This window comes from Hyperolius riggenbachi, chromosome 5, assembly GCF_040937935.1.
Source record: "Hyperolius riggenbachi isolate aHypRig1 chromosome 5, aHypRig1.pri, whole genome shotgun sequence".
Taxonomy (NCBI): Eukaryota; Metazoa; Chordata; class Amphibia; order Anura; family Hyperoliidae; genus Hyperolius; species Hyperolius riggenbachi.
This window is the reverse complement of record NC_090650.1, coordinates 198,108,159-198,127,585: the sequence shown is the minus strand read 5'-3', so window position 1 is coordinate 198,127,585 and position 19,427 is coordinate 198,108,159. Positions and strand designations below refer to the sequence as shown.

The 19,427-nt window shown below is 42.8% G+C and overlaps 1 protein-coding gene across 1 annotated transcript in view; it reads right to left on the bottom strand.

Annotated features, from left to right (window-relative positions):
* Nucleotides 1-19,427, bottom strand: part of MLH1 (mutL homolog 1) — a 199,908-nt gene that overhangs the window by 15,590 nt on the left and 164,891 nt on the right. Inside the window, exons 12-17 of the mRNA XM_068236537.1 lie at nt 17,539-17,915; nt 13,336-13,487; nt 11,422-11,530; nt 9,792-9,855; nt 3,417-3,581; nt 1,496-1,588 (exon numbers count right to left, since the gene is read on the bottom strand). Of these exons, the coding sequence (XP_068092638.1) occupies nt 1,496-1,588; nt 3,417-3,581; nt 9,792-9,855; nt 11,422-11,530; nt 13,336-13,487; nt 17,539-17,915 (960 nt within the window). The remainder of the gene's footprint in view (nt 1-1,495; nt 1,589-3,416; nt 3,582-9,791; nt 9,856-11,421; nt 11,531-13,335; nt 13,488-17,538; nt 17,916-19,427) is intronic.

Genomic DNA, 19,427 nt, shown 5'->3' with positions numbered 1-19,427 from the left:
ATCACTCGTCGAGAGCTTCAGGAAGAGCCACACCCTCTTCAGGCACAAACTGGTCTACACCCGTGAGAACAGCTGCACCTGCACAGCAGCATGGAGCCACTTGAGCATGAGCATCTCAAGCTTCCTGTGCAGGTGCAGCTGTACTCCTGCCTGAAGAGGAGCATGGCCCCAATCTTCATTCTGACAAGCCCATCGGATTTATGGAGGTCCAAGCTGGACGGCAGCATGGGAAGCCTCTATAGGATGCTGAGGCTTCCCTCTTCTTAGGCAAGTATGTCTTTTAACCCAAGGTTCACCAGAAAAAGTAGTTTATCAGAATTGGTCATGTTTATTTATAGACCCATTTGCTGGGACCTGAGGACTACATTTACTGTATCCAGAGTTTTACTATAACAAGATTTTATTGTATATAAACAGTTTGCGTTGTGTTTTTTTACTTAGCATGTCAACTTTATTGATATCAGAACAAACATGCAGTTACAGTCAAATATAGCAAACATACATATTGGCACTATGCACTAGTTATCCAAAGAACCAGAAAAAATAACAGCATTAATATAGTCCTCAATAGCACTCCCTAGTAACGCATCAATAAAAGATGTACTAATGGAGATAGTTAAAGTGAACCATCAATCTGCTAGTAACATACTGTTACTCAACAAAATAGTGTAAGATGGGAGGGGGGCAGCCCAACTGTAATACAATGTGTAGTGAGTGGAGGTAAGTAATAGTAACAGTCCTACCTCATGAAAACGGATTAAGATTTTTATTGTTAGACACCAATAAAAAGACAATACGTTTCACGGGACCTGCCAGCTTCCTCAGGTCAATATGAGACAGTGTCTGAGCTGCGCATCTCTTTTTCAGAGCGCCAAAAGCTCCTGGTGGTCTTTTTGTCTCATTTTCTTACTGATACCTGGGTTTTCAATCGAACCACCCAGAATCTACAAAAATAGGGTAGAAGAAACCCCAGGCTGCCAACTTCATATTGTGAAAAATAACCTGAGTCTATACAGAATGAAGCACAAAATACTACAGACTAGAATATGAGCACAAAAGCCACGTGGTATATGTGTGAGGACACTAGGAATACATCCCATATATACTTATATATTCATTTGTAGCACCTCTACATCAATAAATGGCCTCATAAAATGGAGGAACTAAAATAACTGCTCGAATCCAATCAGGCAGGACATGTACAGTGGACTGAATCCAATGTTTACTCAGAAACTTACATGCAATGTGTATGGAGTGAAAAGAAAGTGCTTGATATACTTTGTTTCAAGAGCCTGAGGGGGTAACGTTTAGCAGGAAAAGTTTAGAAGGCAAGTACTACAAAGCAGCCCATTCTATCATGTAAAAACGTGATAGAATGTACCCTGGTTGACACCACATGTGGGATACACTGCAGTCGTACCATGCCTGGACATGGAAAGCTAAACAGTTTACTTCTTGCTATGAGATAAGTTGAGATGTGAAAGAATATCATTACCTCAGTGGCTAAGCGCAGGATAAGAATTGGTAAGCCTTCCAGAGGAGGAATATAGTTGTCTAGTAAGAGTGGTAGTCCAGTAAGGTTTCCTTCCTGCAGTAAACAAAACATTATTGCGCACAGCTATTTTGAATAAAAGACTTACAGATTTTAAATAAAACGCGAGTTGAGTCTTTAAAGAGCTTCCCTAGAACTGACTTGCAAGGTGATTAGATGACAATCATCCAATCCAAATGGAGTAGGTAGTTATCTAATGTATATAAGTAAGAGGGTCCTGACTGGTTTAGGTCAATCAGGCACATTAGAGAGACTCTAGCTGTTGCTTCTATTCAACAAACAAACAAACATACAAACACAGAACACTTATATCGCGCTTTTCTCCTGGCAGACTATTCCAGCAGTAAAGCTAGGCATACAAGAGTAACAAGTTGTAGATCACGTGAATTATATTTTCCTGATACTAGATTTTTTTTTAGAACAAAAATCCAGTAGACAACCGGTCTAAAATGAATTACATTCAAAGCAGTACAAAGCTATGCAAACACTGATGATATAACATGGCAGCAAGATACATATTAGTTTGACATTTCCAAAACACATTCCAGATCAAAAATAGCTACTTGAGTACTGTCCTACAAGTAAAATAAAAAACAGCAATCAATTACCCATGGAAAAGAATACATTAAGTACACCACGATCTCTTAAAAATATACATTTTATGTTTCAATAATATATTTTATGGCTATTCCACATCTAAACAGGAATTTGTCAAATGTTTCATCATTATATAAAACACCAGACCTAAGGCCCGTTAAAATAATGGGCGCTAGGCCTCTGCTCAAAACACCCCTCCCCGTCACCACCGCAGGTCAGCGCGCATGGCCGCAACACATACCCACGTGCACGCACACGCCTGTCCCCGTGTCCCAACGGCCGCCCGCGTGCCGCGCATGTGTGGTAGGCCAAAAGCACGGACAAAGGGACACAGGAGGAAGGTGCAGGGGTTTTATTGTACAGGATACAGAAAAAAACATGAATATCTGGTGTGACCGTGACCACTCTGTCTTTAAAATACCATAAATTCTCTAAGATGACACCTAGGTTAAAACACAGCCATTACATCAAACAGAATCCACTGTGTAGATAGAAAGAAACTGTTAGAGCCCTATCTGAGGTCACAGTGTGTGGCAAGACTGGCTGTTAAGCGCAGTACACACCACGCAATTTCCCATCAGATCAACAGGTCAATATCCAATCGATCGGATCAATTCACAAAGTAGTTAATAAAAAAATCGATCATGTTATCAATCAGGCGTTAATCCAACCGATTGAAAATTATCGAATCGACCCATCGATCCGATGGGGAAATTTTATGGCGTGCACTAGGCTTAAAGTGGACATCAACTCTTGCACAGGACAAAAGGAAAACAGAGAAATGTACCCTGTGTGTATTCAGAGTGTTTAGGCCATCTAATCCCCCCTCATTTGTGTCACATGACTGCCTATGGCCATCTAATCCCCCCGTGTCACATGACTGCCTATGGCAGATAAGCCCATTTGAAAGTACAGGCTGTAAACAATATGTCTGCTTCCATGAATCAGGAAGTAGAAACTGTGCAAAATTCTTTTAGGATTTGTATGAGCTGTAACAAAGACATGTTGTATATCTTTTAGCGCAGAGAGGAGGTCTGAGTTCAGGTCCACTTTTAGAGAATGCGGTTTGTTTGCAGTACAACATACCTCATGCAATGGATATGGTTTTAAAAAGGCACCAAATATGGATTTGATTTAGTTTTAGAGACATCCTCATTTTATGGCATTTTTTCCACAACTATCTGAAACTTTTGTACTGATCTGTATGTATAGCTTTGGTTGTTGGCCTTGACAAGAAAAGCAACGCAATTCAAAATGCTCCACTTACCTCATCAATTTCAAGAGAAAAGTAATCTTTCAACATTTCTGACTTTTTCTTTAGAAACTGAACAATGTACTCAGCAAGACCTTCTTTGGGACCATCTTCTTCTGACCATCCACTCTCAGGGCTGTCCAAAGCCAACATTGCCAAGTCATAGATTGGAGCACTCTCCTAACAAGTGCAAATAAATATGCAGCTTACTTAATGATCTGCATTACATGGATTCAAATTGATGTTCATCAACATGAAAATATTTTCATAGTGCCGAGATTGGCACTTTCTACACAGTAAGTGGGGCTGCTGGGCAGGTTTTTACTGCATCCTAATCTAACTTCTTCTGCCATAAAAAACATTCATTTATAATCTACCTTAAAAACGCGATGTGTACATTTTTTAATGTCCAGTATTTTCATAGTTTTTTACTACTTGCTACTAAAAAAACAAAAACAAAAAAATAAACAATGGGGGAGCTATATTTAACTTGCCTCTACAAGGTGCGGTACTATTTTCTTATAATTTTTCCTTTTGCAAAATTGTCCTCCTGTATCAAAATACCAAATTTATTTGTGTGTGGTAAAAACTGCTATTACTATTTAGAATTTATAGAGCGCCAACATCTTTTGCAGCACTGTACAGTGTATATAGTCTTGTCACTTAAAGGAAACATCCAAGGGAAAAATGTAGCCAGGCTTCCAAACCGAAAAGTCCATTTGCATTGAAAATCACTAGTGTTGAGAGCTTGGTTTGTGAGACTAGCCTCTGTTTTTGAGTTGTAGGTTTCTATAGTATATGCCACACTGAGTCACTTTAAAGCCTAATCAGTGAATTTTTAATATAATTTTGTTTTAAATCGTATAGAAAGCAGTTAGGCACCAATAAAAACTCCAAAAAGTTTCTATATCTGCATCCGACTGATCAGCCACAGTTATGTGTACCCAGTTTACTCCCTCAATATGATGTCCTTGGTGATCATTGTCAACTACGGATTAACAACACTACATAGCATCATGAGCTCGGTGAGACATGTTACCTTCCCTCCTGTTAAGTGTCTATTTAGATCTTGTAATATATGGTATTCACTTTATTAGTTTCAAGGGTAATTGTTTAATTTATCAACACCTTCAAACAAGCCCTCAAAACTCACCTCAAGACCTACTCCACCTCAAGGCTGCCCTAACTCTCTCTGCCGAGAACCTCTTGACGCAGCGCCCCTCCTTTTGTGTCATCACCCCCTTCCTCTAGATTGTAATGCTTTGGCAGGGCCCTGTCTCCTTGTGTATCATACCTAATTGTGCACTCTATCCAGAGTCATGCGAACTTGTATTATTGAGACTTCCACTCTAGTATATGACCAGGCATTGTATTATTACCTGTATCTTGCTGTGTACCTTATTGCTTATTATTTTTTTTTTCCTTTCCTTCCCGCAAACACTCAGCTGCGTTAACAACGCCCATCCCAACTCTAAGTTTGGCTTCATCAAACTTCTCCAATTGTTGGGGAGTTTTAGCATCATGGTTTGCGTTATGTACCAAATGATATTTCAATTTGTAATATAAGTATAAGACACTTAAAATACATATACAACATTCAAATATATTACTACCGCCACAATTTATACTAGTTTGCATTCCATTAGTTTTACATAACCCCCAGAAGAAAAAAAAAAACCTTTCACCCTACATCAACCATCCTCTCCCTCCTTTTAACTTCTCAGTCATATCTATAGTCATCCATATCCCACCAATCAACCTCAGACATGTTTTGTCCGTCCATCTTGCTCATATATTCCCCCTATACTAAGACCTCTAGGGTTCTCCTCTTTTGAAACTGCAAAAAAAGCTCATCCCAGAGTTGTCTTACCGCCCTTTTCCTATTCTGTTCTGGTAATCCACTAACTTCCCCAGACCCTTCCCTTTCCTCCTCATCCCACAACTGAGACACCATTTTCTCGTTCCATTCATGCATGGAGGGAGGATTTAAATCCTTCCACTTTTTATAATTAATCTTTTGGCTATAGCAATACCCAGTTTTAGGAGTCGTTCTCTTACCTGATCCTGACCAGACACAACTGAGTCCCATAATCCAAACAGTATCAGATTGGTCTCAAATTGGGGGGTTGGGGATCCATTTATAACAAAAAAAATCCTCCAGCTGTTACCAAAAAATTTTCAGTATGTGACTGTGAGGAAACGTGGAAAAGCCGCCGCAAGTACTCAAGAGTGAGGCGGCTGTTTCCGCGTCCAACATGGCGGCACTAGAAAAATGTATTGAGTCAGGCCCTGCTTCAATTTCAATAAATAACTTTATTCAAAAAGGTGAACAACACTGTATTGACACCAAGTGCCTCTTTAAAACCATAAAACCACTCACTGCAGATGTTAAACACGCAGCCGGCTGGGCTCACACGTACAGCAAACTTAACACACCAATCAACCTGGGATCCCATCACACTCCTGTTAGACTATAGATACTGACTGTAAAACGAAGCAAAATGAACGCAAGCATAGTCCCAAAGCTAGGTCTCCGCAGAGACACAAGGATGGAAGGAGGGCAAAAAGATACTGTACAGATCCACAGCTCTAAATGCATATGCACATGCAGTTATAGTAATCCAGCTGCCTCACTGAGGCTCTCACCACTCAGCCGACCAGTTCATAGTCGTTGCTATTCCAATTGCTGTGGGATAGGCAGTTGCTTGGTAGATGGCCTCTCCTGCTGCAGACAGTACATATGTCCAGGATAATGGAATCCCTCAGGTGTCTAATGGAGGACGTGTGCACACGTGTGTAGCCTGCCGGTGATGTGACCAGTCACTCAGCCCTTCATGGGTAATGCCTTCCGCATAGGTCAGCCGGTACCAGGCTCCTTCGTAGGCTTAAAGCAGGGTCAGTGGCTGTGCTGCGCTTGGTGGACAGTGAGGACGCAGTGTGAAGGCGTCCTCACTGTCCACCAAGCGCAGCACAGCCACTGACCCTGCTTTAAGCCTACGAAGGAGCCTGGTACCGGCTGACCTATGCGGAAGGCATTACCCATGAAGGGCTGAGTGACTGGTCACATCACCGGCAGGCTACACACGTGTGCACACGTCCTCCATTAGACACCTGAGGGATTCCATTATCCTGGACATATGTACTGTCTGCAGCAGGAGAGGCCATCTACCAAGCAACTGCCTATCCCACAGCAATTGGAATAGCAACGACTATGAACTGGTCGGCTGAGTGGTGAGAGCCTCAGTGAGGCAGCTGGATTACTATAACTGCATGTGCATATGCATTTAGAGCTGTGGATCTGTACAGTATCTTTTTGCCCTCCTTCCATCCTTGTGTCTCTGCGGAGACCTAGCTTTGGGACTATGCTTGCGTTCATTTTGCTTCGTTTTACAGTCAGTATCTATAGTCTAACAGGAGTGTGATGGGATCCCAGGTTGATTGGTGTGTTAAGTTTGCTGTACGTGTGAGCCCAGCCGGCTGCGTGTTTAACATCTGCAGTGAGTGGTTTTATGGTTTTAAAGAGGCACTTGGTGTCAATACAGTGTTGTTCACCTTTTTGAATAAAGTTATTTATTGAAATTGAAGCAGGGCCTGACAATACATTTTTCTAGTTCCTAATCCTCTCAGCCCCATGCTCCCACTTTGTGGTTTTCATTACTTCAATACCTGTTGTGTTCCAGGACCTTATTTCCTATATGCAACATGGCGGCACAACGCGGAGAAACCGCCGCATGCCGCATGGGCAGAGCGGTGGAGTCCACGTTGGATGCGGCAGATTGCGTGCATGACAATGTTAATGACAGTGTGGTTGGACGCGGGGAGGCCGCCGCTTGCTTGGAGAGCAGCGCGGCGGGTCCCGCGCCCGAGTCAGCAGATACATTGCAAAACATGTCTGGTGTGGCTGGGACTGATAGTTCACACAGGTTCAGAAGGGCGCGCGCGCTGAGAGGCAGAGCTTATATGACAGCCAGAGGAGAGTCAGCTGACCAAGCTGGTCAGCTGACATTTTCACCAGTTCTCACTGGTCCAGCACTTAGGGGTGGCGCTGGAGAGCGCTATAGTATATATAATGGGTGCTGGTCATTTCCCCTGGTGTCTGCCGTTGTGATCACTACGTGGTAGCACTCAGACCTTGTCAGTATCTGTGTTCTAGATCAGTTTCCAAAGGTGTTGATGATCACGGAGCTCACACCTTAGCTTAGCAATATTCTATTGTATTATTTGTTATGACCTTCTTCCTGCCTGACCATTCCTCTGATCTCTGATTCTGTACCTTGCTATTCTGATATCCTGTTGCCAAACTCTGCTCGTTCCTGGACTCTGTATCTGCCTCCTGATTCTATACCTTGCTATTCTGATACTCCGTTGCCAAACTCTGCCTGTCCATTGGATTACGTATCTGTCTCCTGAATCTGTACCTTATCTGTCTGTGTGTTAACGACCTGGCTTGCCCGACCTCGAGAACTGGCCTTACTGTTAGAGGCAGTTCCCAGACCTGTTAGTGACACCCTCACTGGTGTCACTCACACTCTGTCCTTCCTACTCTCAGCTTAGCTCCTCCCTCGGGAGAGTTTAGGCTAACGGAAGGAACGTACTTCTGTGCAGTACTCCTTACTGCTTCTGTACCTACTTCTGAGGTACAGTCCTCAAAGTATTACTGTCGCACCTAACACTCTCTTGTCTCAGGTGTCCAGAGGTTAGTGATATATCTGATTATCTGTGATACTGCAGATCATCAATAATCGGGTATATATCTGCATTCTCGGTGATACTGCAGATCACCGGTAATCAGACCCTCTCTGTGTTACACCGATCGTTACAGTGACATTCCCAAATCATATGGATCAATGAACCCTGGGCATTATTACATTTCCAACATATATCATTATCCCTTAAACCCATTTTCACCATACGTCCAGGAGTTAGATACCATCTGGCTATTACTTTGAATTGGGAAAGTTGTAGGTGGGTTTAAGAAAAGGACCAGATCTCTTGAAAGATACTAGCCCATGTCTCGGAGGAGAAATGTATACCCTCCTCATTTTCCCATCTGACACAGTAGGGAGGAGGGACCATGTGTGAAGTTGAATCAAGTAAATTATAGATTTTTGATAGGGCCCCTATTGGCCTCTGTTTCCTCAAAAACCACTGCTCAAATATGTTTACATCTTGTTTAATAGTTTTTTCTTTTTGCAGCAGACTATTCCAGAAACTGGATAATTGAATACATTATTGCTTATTACCTGTATTGTGTTGTTGTATCTTCTTGCTTATTATCTGTATTGTGTTGTCAGTCACCCCTATTATCATTGTCTGTAATCTTATGTTTTGTACAGCACTGTGTAATATGTTGGCGCTTTACAAATCCAATAAATAATAAGAATAAATCAAATTGAGAAGAGCAGCCAGAAAATAAACATTTTAAGTTTTATGTTGTCCCAAACAAATGTATGAGATGATTTCAAATGAAAGCTTACTAAAGATTGGTGTACAAGCATGCTACTTGGCTATGTGACAATCATCCTGTTTTATTCTATAAAAAAAGAAGAGAGAGAAGGATGAATAGGATGCCCCATGCCACAGGAACTTCAGTAAAAGAATATAACAAGAATGGTTGGATTTTAGTGGTTAGATTGGTAACAATCTCATCAACAATGTTGGGGACACCTGTACACAAACTGGTGGTCACTTTGGGCAGTGGGAATCTAGTGTGTGTATAGAGCTTAAGGCTCTTCTGAAATGGGCAACCAAAAATCAAGTCAGAAATGTTATGTGCATTATTACTGTACCAGCTAAGTCAATACCTACTGAAGTAGAAACAGTACATGTGTATTTGAATTGCTGCATGCAGGTCATCTCCTAAAACAGCTTTTAGGAAAAAGGACAATAAGAGCCTGCTTCAAGACTATGGCTATTAAAGTGATCATATGAAATCCCCTGTAAACACACCAATATATCGAATGAAATTTTGCATCCAGCTCCCTCCTGAAACAAATCTATGTCCCAGGTCAGTAAAAGTGTCCCATAACCTCTCCACAGTGCCTCGTGAGAAGAAAATTGAGTCCACTTGCCAGACACTCAAAGATACAAAGAAAGAGGCATCTTGAGACCATGGGACAGTTTTTTTTTTTTTTTTTATGAACAACCGGTATAAGGATTCCATAAAATACTTGTGGTGTCGCATATATTGTGAATGTTTACCCAATACCCTTAAATATGATTTTTTTTTATCCCACAAGTGGTAAGCATTAAAAAAATTTGTCATTCCTAAGTGGTCTTTCTGGTTGGGCATTTGATTTGGGAGATAGAAGTGTGGCATACATAAATGTAAATGTGTTCATATAGTTTATTGTGTGCACAAAGACTTCTCAGTTGGATGAAAATACTTACAGATAATCTCATTACACCAAAATTCCCAAAATCATAAATCAGTATTTGATAGAAGAGTTCTTGGCTACAGAGTAAGAAAAAAATTAAGCAAATGAAAAAGGGTGAACTCTGTTTCCGACAGATGAAACAAAAGAAAAAACACAGAAACAATACTTTTTCTGTGCCTTAGTAACAAATTGCAAAATGGACAATGCACATATTGCCAAGTTAAGATGCTCAATTAGATGCCAATATTTTTTTTATGTTGCACATTTTACGTAGCTTGGAATTAGACCAAGCAAAATCATGAGCTACTACATTTCATTAGTCCAACCTCAAAGTTGCATACATTTGCATAAGAGTAATCTAAAATTTGCATCAACTTGAAATGATTAAAAAAAATTTGAAATCTAATGGAAAAAAAAAAATCAGTTGAAGCACTAGCATCCTTCAGTTAAATGCAGAACACCACTATGTGGCTGTTGATCCTCTGCTGCTCCTTCACAACCCACTTGACAGAGATTTTCCAACATGTCTGATCACCTTTTTGATTAATTAATTGACTTAAGTCGATAGAAAGTTAATCGATCAGGAATGCTGGGGGCAATAGATTGCAGGAAGATTCAGATGCATAGATGCAGAAGATTGTGTGTGGCCAGCCTAAAAGCTGCCTGTATAGACTTAAAAGCAACCAATTTAACCTACACAGCTTTGTGACACCTACTATTAGTACATAGACTACTGAAAAAAAAATACACAGTATCTAAGTTACAGTAGCCTAGCCAACATGAGCATGTTGCAAAGCAGTGTTGAACTACTTAGCAATAAACTTGATGTGTGTGTGGTTTTTTTTATTTTGGTATTAGAAGGTATGAAGAATACAAGTTTTAAAGAGACACTGAAGCGGAAAAAAAAGTATGATATAATGATTTGTATGTGTAGTACAGCTAAGAAATAAAGCATTAGCAGCAGAGACATACAGTAAGTCTAAAGGTGCGTACACACGCACTACTGTAACAAACGACGGGTCCGTCAGACCCTTCTGCTGGGCGTGCTGGCGTTCTGCCGACAGTAGAGCGTGTGTACAGTCTGTCAGCAGACTGATAAGGCTGTTTTTGAATGATCCGCTAAGCAGAACGCCCGCACACCCAGCAGAAGGGTCTGATGGACTCGTCGTTCGTTACAGTAGTGCGTGTGTACACACCTTAATATTTGTTTCCAGTACAAGAAGAGTTAAGAAACTCCAGTTATCTATGCAAATAGCCATTGAGCTCCATGACTTTCAAAGTCGCAGAGAGCTCTGACTTCTGAAGGTTGTTACCTCAACTGTATTGTTTTTTTCTTTTGCAGAGAACAGTTCAGGACAGGTCAAAAGATCACTGCCTGTTCTGTAAAAACATTTAGAATGCAGTGTAATGTGTAAACTGCAAATATTAGAGAATGATGCAATGCAATGAAAAAAAAAAAAAAGTGTATAACTGAAAATAAAAATATGAGAATTTTTTTTTTTTGCTACCAATGTTCTAGTAATTACCCCTACTACACAACTGATTCATTATATCATATATATTTTTTCGCATCAGTGTCTCTTTAAGTCACTATAACAGTTCTAAATAGCTATACCTCATCTTCTCATCAATGTTTTTCTTACCTCAGCTTTGTGGTATTGAGAAGGTAGAGTTTTGTTTGGTACTGAGCCAGTGCCCACTGTGGACTAACACAGCCTACAAACGAATGATGTCGCAGCATTTCCTGGAGGCCTATAATACAACCAAAGCAATCAGAATATACAAACATACTGTAGGATGGTGGAGAGCTGTGAAAAGCAAAGCCGGGTACCATGTAAAAAACATCTCAACATATCCAAGAAGAATCATCTAACTTCTGTTTTTACAGACAGCCAACAGTCTGCCGGTTTCACATATTGGGCTCAATTCACAAAACTTCTCATACATGACTTATTTGTCACCTTATTAATAAAAGTAACCTTTCAGCACATTAAAGAGACTCCGTAACAAAAATTGCATCCTGTTTTTTATCATCCTACACGTTCCAAAAGCTATTCTAATGTGTTCTGGCTTACTGCAGCACGTTCTACTATAACCATCTCTGTAATAAATCAACTTATCTCTCTCTTGTCAGACTTGTCAGCCTGTGTCTGGAAGGCTGCCAAGTTCTTCAGTGTTGTGTTTCTGTGATGCACCTCCCCTTTCCAAGCCCCTCTCTGCACACTGCCTGTGTATTATTTAGATAAGGGCAGCTTCTCTCTTCTCTCTTATCTTTTACAAGCTGGATAAATCCTCCTCTGAGCTGGCTGGGCTTTCACATACTGAGGAATTACATACAGGCACAGCTGTCTGCACTCTGCAGGAAGAAACAGCCTGACACTTCAGTGGAAGATAGCTGCAGGGGGAAAGAAACACACAAATGATCTCTTGAGATTCAAAAGGAAGGCTGTATACAGCCTGCTTGTGTATGGATGTATTTTCTATGTGTGGACATACTGTACATCAACCTACTTCCTGTTTTGGTGGCCATTTTGTTTGTTTATAAACAAACTTTTAAAAACTGTTTTTAACCACTTTTAATGCGGCGAGGAGCGGCGAAATTGTGACAGAGGGTAATAGGAGATGTCCCCTAACGCACTGGTATGTTTACTTTTGTGCGATTTTAACAATACAGATTCTCTTTAACACGCAAAATAATCACTCAAAGTAAGTTGTTCCTGATGAATTCAATTTCAATATTACTTTTCTTACCTTCATTATATTTTTGCTCTTTTGGAGCTTAAAAATGTAACGTACACAAGGTGAAAACGGAAGAAAACAGGTGAAAAAGCTTTGTGAATTATGCCCAATATTGTCGGTAATCTGACAGTTGGCGGCCCTTGTTTACTCTAGACAAAAATTTACTTCCCTACATATAGCTGGTACATGCGCATAGAAATTGCACCTCTAAGCACAATGAATTCTGGAAAACTCATCCAAAACAATTAAATGCTTTAGTTAAACTAGTGCATTGAAATGCAATCTCTTCATTTGACAAATGATCTATGCTGGTATCTGAGGAAATGTATTGATACTATACAGACTGTACTATAATACACATAAAAAGGGGGCCGCAGTAATTTGGGTGGGTAATTTTCGGCACTGGTTTTACAATAGCGCCGCCAGTGCCCACATGACCTGCTTCATTGCTCTAGCCCATTCATCTGTCTCACATATTATTAAGTATTCTTCCACCATAATAAACCCAAACAAACGTATGTATTTCAGATGATTATTGATGTAAAGTGCCACTGATTACTGCAGCCATTCATACAAGAGATTTTTGCTTTCATTTCTACACCCTTTAGTTGAACCTTCATATCTACATTCTATACAAAATCCTTTTTCACGTACTGTCCCTTTACATTTTTACATTTCATGAAATGCTTAAGTGGATAGCTGAAATGAAAACTGGTAGTATGGCTATACGTCTGTCTAGAATGCCTATTCCAGCTAAAGAGAATAAAATAGAGTGAAACGTATTAACGGTATGCAGCCATACAATATGTTTGCCTTACTGTTGTGAGCGTGGTCCTCTATTTCCTTCTGCAAAGACAATACACTTGTTAAATTGATGACCCTTCTTCTTGGTGTGGCTGCTGCTGTCATTGTACTATCACTCTCATCCTCTGCCATTTCAATATCTGAATCCACACGCAACCTCTTTTTCCTATGTAAAAAAAAACCAGGAAATTAGATAATTTTAGACAAAATAACCCAATTACACTAAATCTCCCCCCCACCCCCCCACCAGGAAAAACAAACATTAAGAATGTTAGTGTACTCCTACTTTAACCACTTGCCGACCGCTCACTCATACCGCGCGTCGGCAAAGTGGCAGCTGCAGGACCAGCGACGCAGTTCTGCGTCGCCGGCTGCAAGCTAATTAATCAGGAAGCAGCCGCTCGCGCGAGCGGCTGCTTCCTGTCAATTCACGGCGGGGGGCTCCGTGAATAGCTTGCGGGCCGCCGATCGCGGCTCGCAGGCTAAATGTAAACAAGCGGAAATAATCTGCTTTGTTTACATCCGTACAACGCTGCTAACAGTAGCAGCGTTGTACCAGATCAGCGATCCCCGGCTAATCAGCGGCCAGGGATCGCTGTCACATGACAGGCAGGAGCCTGTTAGAGGCTGCACAGGACAGATCCGTTCCTGTGCAGCCTCGGATCTCCGGGGAAGGGAGGGAGGAGAGGGAGGGGGGGAATTTCGCCGCAGAGGGGGGCTTTGAGGTGCCCCCCCCCGCAACACCCAGGCAGGCAGGAGCGATCAGACCCCCCCAGCACATCATCCCCTTAGTGGGCAAAAAAGGGGGCGATCTGGTCGCTCTGCCTGCACCCTGATCTGTGCTGGGGGCTGCACAGCCCACCCAGCACAGATCAGCTAAAACAGCGCTGGTCCTTAAGGGTGGGGTAAAGGGTGGGTCCTCAAGTAGTTAATGTGATGATAAAGTTTTAAAATGAAATTGTGATCAATAATGCAGTTATAAGGATCCCTCCTGTAGCATATCCTGTCGGTTGCAGTTCCACTGCAATCGAGCAGTTTTGATTTCTCTGCCTGCATTTGGTAGCTTAGTTTTGATTGCATTCGCAATGAGTCTCATTGCCATCTGCAATCACTCTGCAGTTCAGAGTACCTCAGGATGTTGTCATGAATCCACCTAGGACTTGGTGCAGTTGAACTGCAGCCAGACAGCTGTGGATTTCTTAAATGCATGTGATTGCATAATTTGGCATGCATTTGTAATGAGAGTCTTTTTCCATTCACAGTAAGCTTGCAGCCTTCAATCAGCCTAACACGGGATTGCGTAATTACCATTCAGCTTTGTGGGAATTTGCATGTCTGCTCTCATTGGCTGATGACCATAGAAAAGCCTGCTTCTCCTCTCACACCTTGCCCGTCATAGCATTCAGCTTGCCTTAGTTGATTGCTGGGTTCCTTGTGTAAAGTTTGAATACTGTATTGCATTACCTTGCTTTGCCTGCTTGGACGTTCACCACACCCGTGGGGGTACAGTGAAGTCTTTTCCTATCCTGACAGTTTGGAGACTGCCTTCACCACGTTGGTGATTGGTAGGATTCTTGCTTGTCCTGTTCCTGTGAACGTAACTATAGGCTGTGGTTGCTATTAGTTACGCTTCTACTTGTTTGTCTTGTCCGTGCCAGTGTGGATGTTTGCTATCAAAAAGGGCAGCGATTAGATTGGCAAACATTCCATCTGTCTGTCTGTGCTTGTACTCGGTAGTGTGGTGGACATCAGATGCTCAGTGCTGCGGTCACACTGAGCAACCATTGTGTCTAGTTTATTGTGGCGGTTATCGGAAGCTCAGAGCTGCGGTCGCTCTGAGCAATCTTACTTCCTTGTTCATAGCTCCTGGTGTGATCTGTGTACTTCATCCATAGTTTTGTTTGCTCTGGTGGTACTCTGGTTTTCTCGGCCTCAGCTGCTATACCTTGCATGGTAAGACCTGGGGGTAACCGAAGTCAGGAGACGTATTCTGTGTCCTGTTCAAGCGGTGGCTTGTCTATAGGTGAAGACGTGGGCCGAGTTCAGAGCTACGGCAATAGATTGTGGCATAGTGGCCGAAAGAAAACAGGAGATCTACCAGGCAATACAGCAGTGTACTTTTATTAATCATTTGAGCTCTGATTTAGATGTTTCACTCCTACTCATCGATCGGTTAATATGCTAATCTTTGCTGGAGTGTTGATAAGATCTGCACATGAATGATTAACAGTGCAAACACAAGTGAGGAAGAAATGACCATCATAGAAATGTTTTTTCAAACAAAGATCCGCACACACTGCAGCTAGTTAACCTGCTGAGCGGTCTGGACGAGCTCAGCTCGTCCAACACCGCCAGAGGCTGCCGCTCAGGCCCTGCTGGGCCGATTTTAGTCAAATAAAAAGCAGCACACGCAGCCGGCACTTTGCCAGCCGCGTGTGCTGCCTGATCGCCGCCGCTCTGTGGCGATCCGCCGCGAGCAGCGGCGAAAGAGGGTCCCCCCAGCCGCCTGAGCCCAGCGTAGCCGGAACAAAAAGTTCCGGCCAGCGCTAAGGGCTGGATCGGAGGCGGCTGACGTCAGGACGTCGGCTGACGTCGATGACGTCACTCCGCTCGTCGCTATGGCGACGATATAAGCAAAACAAGGAAGGCCGCTCATTGCGGCCTTCCTTGTTTATTCTGGGCGCCGGAGGCGATCGGAAGATCGCCTCCGGAGCGCCCTCTAGTGGGCTTTCATGCAGCCAACTTTCAGTTGGCTGCATGAAATAGTTTTTTTTTTATTTAAAAAAAACCCTCCCGCAGCCACCCTGGCGATTTAATCAGAACGCCAGGGTGGTTAACAACAAGCACACAGTAGCAGCTTATACCATACATACTGAGGTGATTTGACAGCATTTTTAACCTTGAATAAAATAAGTAAAGCAAGCATGCTACAGTATTTATTAGAGCAATATCTTAAAGGGACACTGTAGGGGGGGGGGGGGAAATGAATTGAAGTTACCCGGGGCTTCTAATGGTCCCCCGCAGGCATCCTGTGCCCACGCAGCCACTCACCGATGCTCTGGCCCCGCCTCTGGTTCACTTCTGGAATTTCAGACTTTAAAGTCTGAAAACCACTTCGCCTGCGTTGCCATGTCCTCGCTTCCCCTGAGGTCACCAGGAGCGCACGGCGGAGGCACAGACCATACTGGGCCTGCGCCGTACGCTCCTGGTGCCATCAGCGGGAGTGAGGACACGGCAACGCAGGCGCAGTGGTTTTCAGACTTTAAAGTCTCAAATTCCAGAAGTGAACCAGAAGCGGGGCCGGAGCATTTGGTAGTGGCTGCGTGGGCACAGGATGTCTGTGGGGGACCATTAGAAGCCCCGGGTAACTTAAACTCACTTTCCCCCGACCCCCCTACAGTATCCCTTTAAGAACTTCAAGTATAAGTACACAAAAATAAAGACACCACAAAAGATTCAAGCTCAATCCTTGAGGTTGGAAAAATGTAATGTGCAACTGTGGAAAGCATTAGTAACTGCGAGGATGGTGGAAGTGTACAATCGTCTTCTAGCAAAACAAATTCTAGCAGATACAGTAGACATTTTAATCTTTTTTAAAAAGGACAGGATGTTTTCCTAAATCAATAGCAAATACATTTCTGGGATACATGGGTGATTCAGTAATTTACAACATTGCTAAATGGAGCCAAGAAAGATTTCTTCTGCCTCCTAAAAGCAAGTTAGACTCATTTCAATGTTTATGTCCTTCTCTTTCCCTAAATAAACCAGGGTTTTACTGCTACAGGACTTGATGGACGTATGCATTTATTCAGCTTCTATAACTATAAAATCTCTCCATAATGGGAATGGAAACAGACCTATAAAAATCTTTAGTAACCAGTAACACTTTTTTTTATAGCCAGGAACTACGGTATCTCTCCTCTTCATAAAAAGGACCTATTAAAAAACTTAGTATAAATATTATTTCACCAACCTACATTGCAAAGCAGGATGAAAACTAACATTGATGACATTAAAGTGTTATGTACTATTTTGCTACTTATTTGACAAATAGGCCCTGAAAGAATCTGGTTCTGCACTGATTGAATTTTGAGATTTTTTTATGTATTTGGAGCACTTTTATTTGATATGAAACCATTCTGACAAACCATAAACAATGTATAACTGTAATAAAGTAGAGAAATGAACTTTGGCAGATTAGTATAGACTTGAATTACCTAGGTGGTTGACATGCGGAGGATGTACTAGTACTAGGTGCAGCATCATCTGCCGGTACACTGCTTTCCTCCATACTATCAGCAGCATCAGAAGCAAATATCATTTCAAGATCACATATTTCTTCCATGGTGTCATCCAATGGCTGTACTGTGTCACCCTTGTCAAAGTCAGCAGCTTTAGTCACACTGATGGGTGGAACACTAGGTGACTGTACTTTGGGCAAGGGCTGAAGAAAGGCATCCAGTTTTTGTTCTCTGGCATCAGTGCGAACCATCTGATGAGCATAGACTTTATCTGCTGACTTCTGAGACGTGATGGACGTGGGCTTCACTACTTCACTGGCACTAGCACCAATAGAAGCTCCTGGCAGCAATGTCTGATTAAAAAGTAAAATAATAAAATAAGCAATAGCTTGAGCAACAGTTACCACCTAAAATTCTCAGTCGTACACAGCGGACATACCCTCTGTGATAAGTGCACAATGTTACCATAGCCACTCTCACACTGAAGTAAGCTCAGCTGTTCTATATGGCTCCTACTGCACCACACACACACACACACACACACACACACACACACACACACACACACACACACACACACACACACACACACACACACACACACACACACACACACACACACACACACACACACACACACACACACACACACACACACACACACACACACACACACACACACACACACACACACACACACACACACACACACACACACACACACACACACACACACACACACACACACACACACACCTCCTATAGAGCCATCCCACTCCTCTCCTGGTCCCCTCGTTCCAGTGCTGGCTCGCCTGGTAGCAGTATTTCACTAAATTAGTCAAATACTGCTTTACCCAGCCGAAGGAGGCTTCAGAAGTCTTCAGGGAGCCCGAGTGCTCCTGAAGAACGGCGGCCCTGTACTGCGCCTGCGCAAGCACGCTCTCTTGCATGCTCACGCCTGTGCAGTATGAAGCCGCTGTCGGGCAGCTCTACTGCGCAGGCGCAAGTCTCCTGCGCCTGCGCAGTAGAACGGACCAGACGGAGATCGGCTATTTTCGCCTATCTACGTGTGGAGAGCCGCAACAGCGCCCCTGTTGGAGCCAGGAAAGGTAAATCAGATTTTGTCAGGGGAGGATTCAGGGACACTTCGGGAGAGCCAGCGCTGGATTGCCTACAGCTACAGGGGTAGGGGAGGCTTCATTGGGACCCTGAGGCTTCCCCCCTACTGAGACGAGTACCCCCCAGGGGAACTTTTTTTTGTTACAGGTTCTCTTTAAAGCTGATGACACAGGCAGGCGACAGAGTGGTGAGAACTCCAGAGAAGACTTGGCAAAAACCATGCTAGTTCAAAGCACAGTGATATAAGAGCATACAAGTATTCTGGCTGAATTCAATGGATGTATGGCTTTTTTTCCACCTAAATTACTGTAACTGCTGAGAAAAGACAGCCTAAAGGTGTTGTTAAATGCTGAACTGAACTTTTTGCCATTCATATTTGCCCATCCTGAAAGCTGGATATTACAGTGATTTAACAATCACTGACACAAAATGTCAGTCTGGCATGAAGAGCAGGGACACAGGAGGCAGAGTGAATGCTGCACCAGGTTCATATTACAGCCCTGTAAACCACTCAGTTCTCTCATCACACTGAATGATCAGCTTCTAGATATGTTAATGAGCCACACTTCTCTGAGTATTCAGGACATTTCTGTGAAGGGAAGGACCTGGGAAGGGGCTTTGTACCTGCTGCACATATAATGAGAAAGAGGAGAGCTTCTGTCCACTGCTGGGAGAGATCAGGTGACTCACCAAAAGGAAAAGCAATAGAGCCCTACGTTCTATTGTGGTCATCTCCAGCAAAGTTT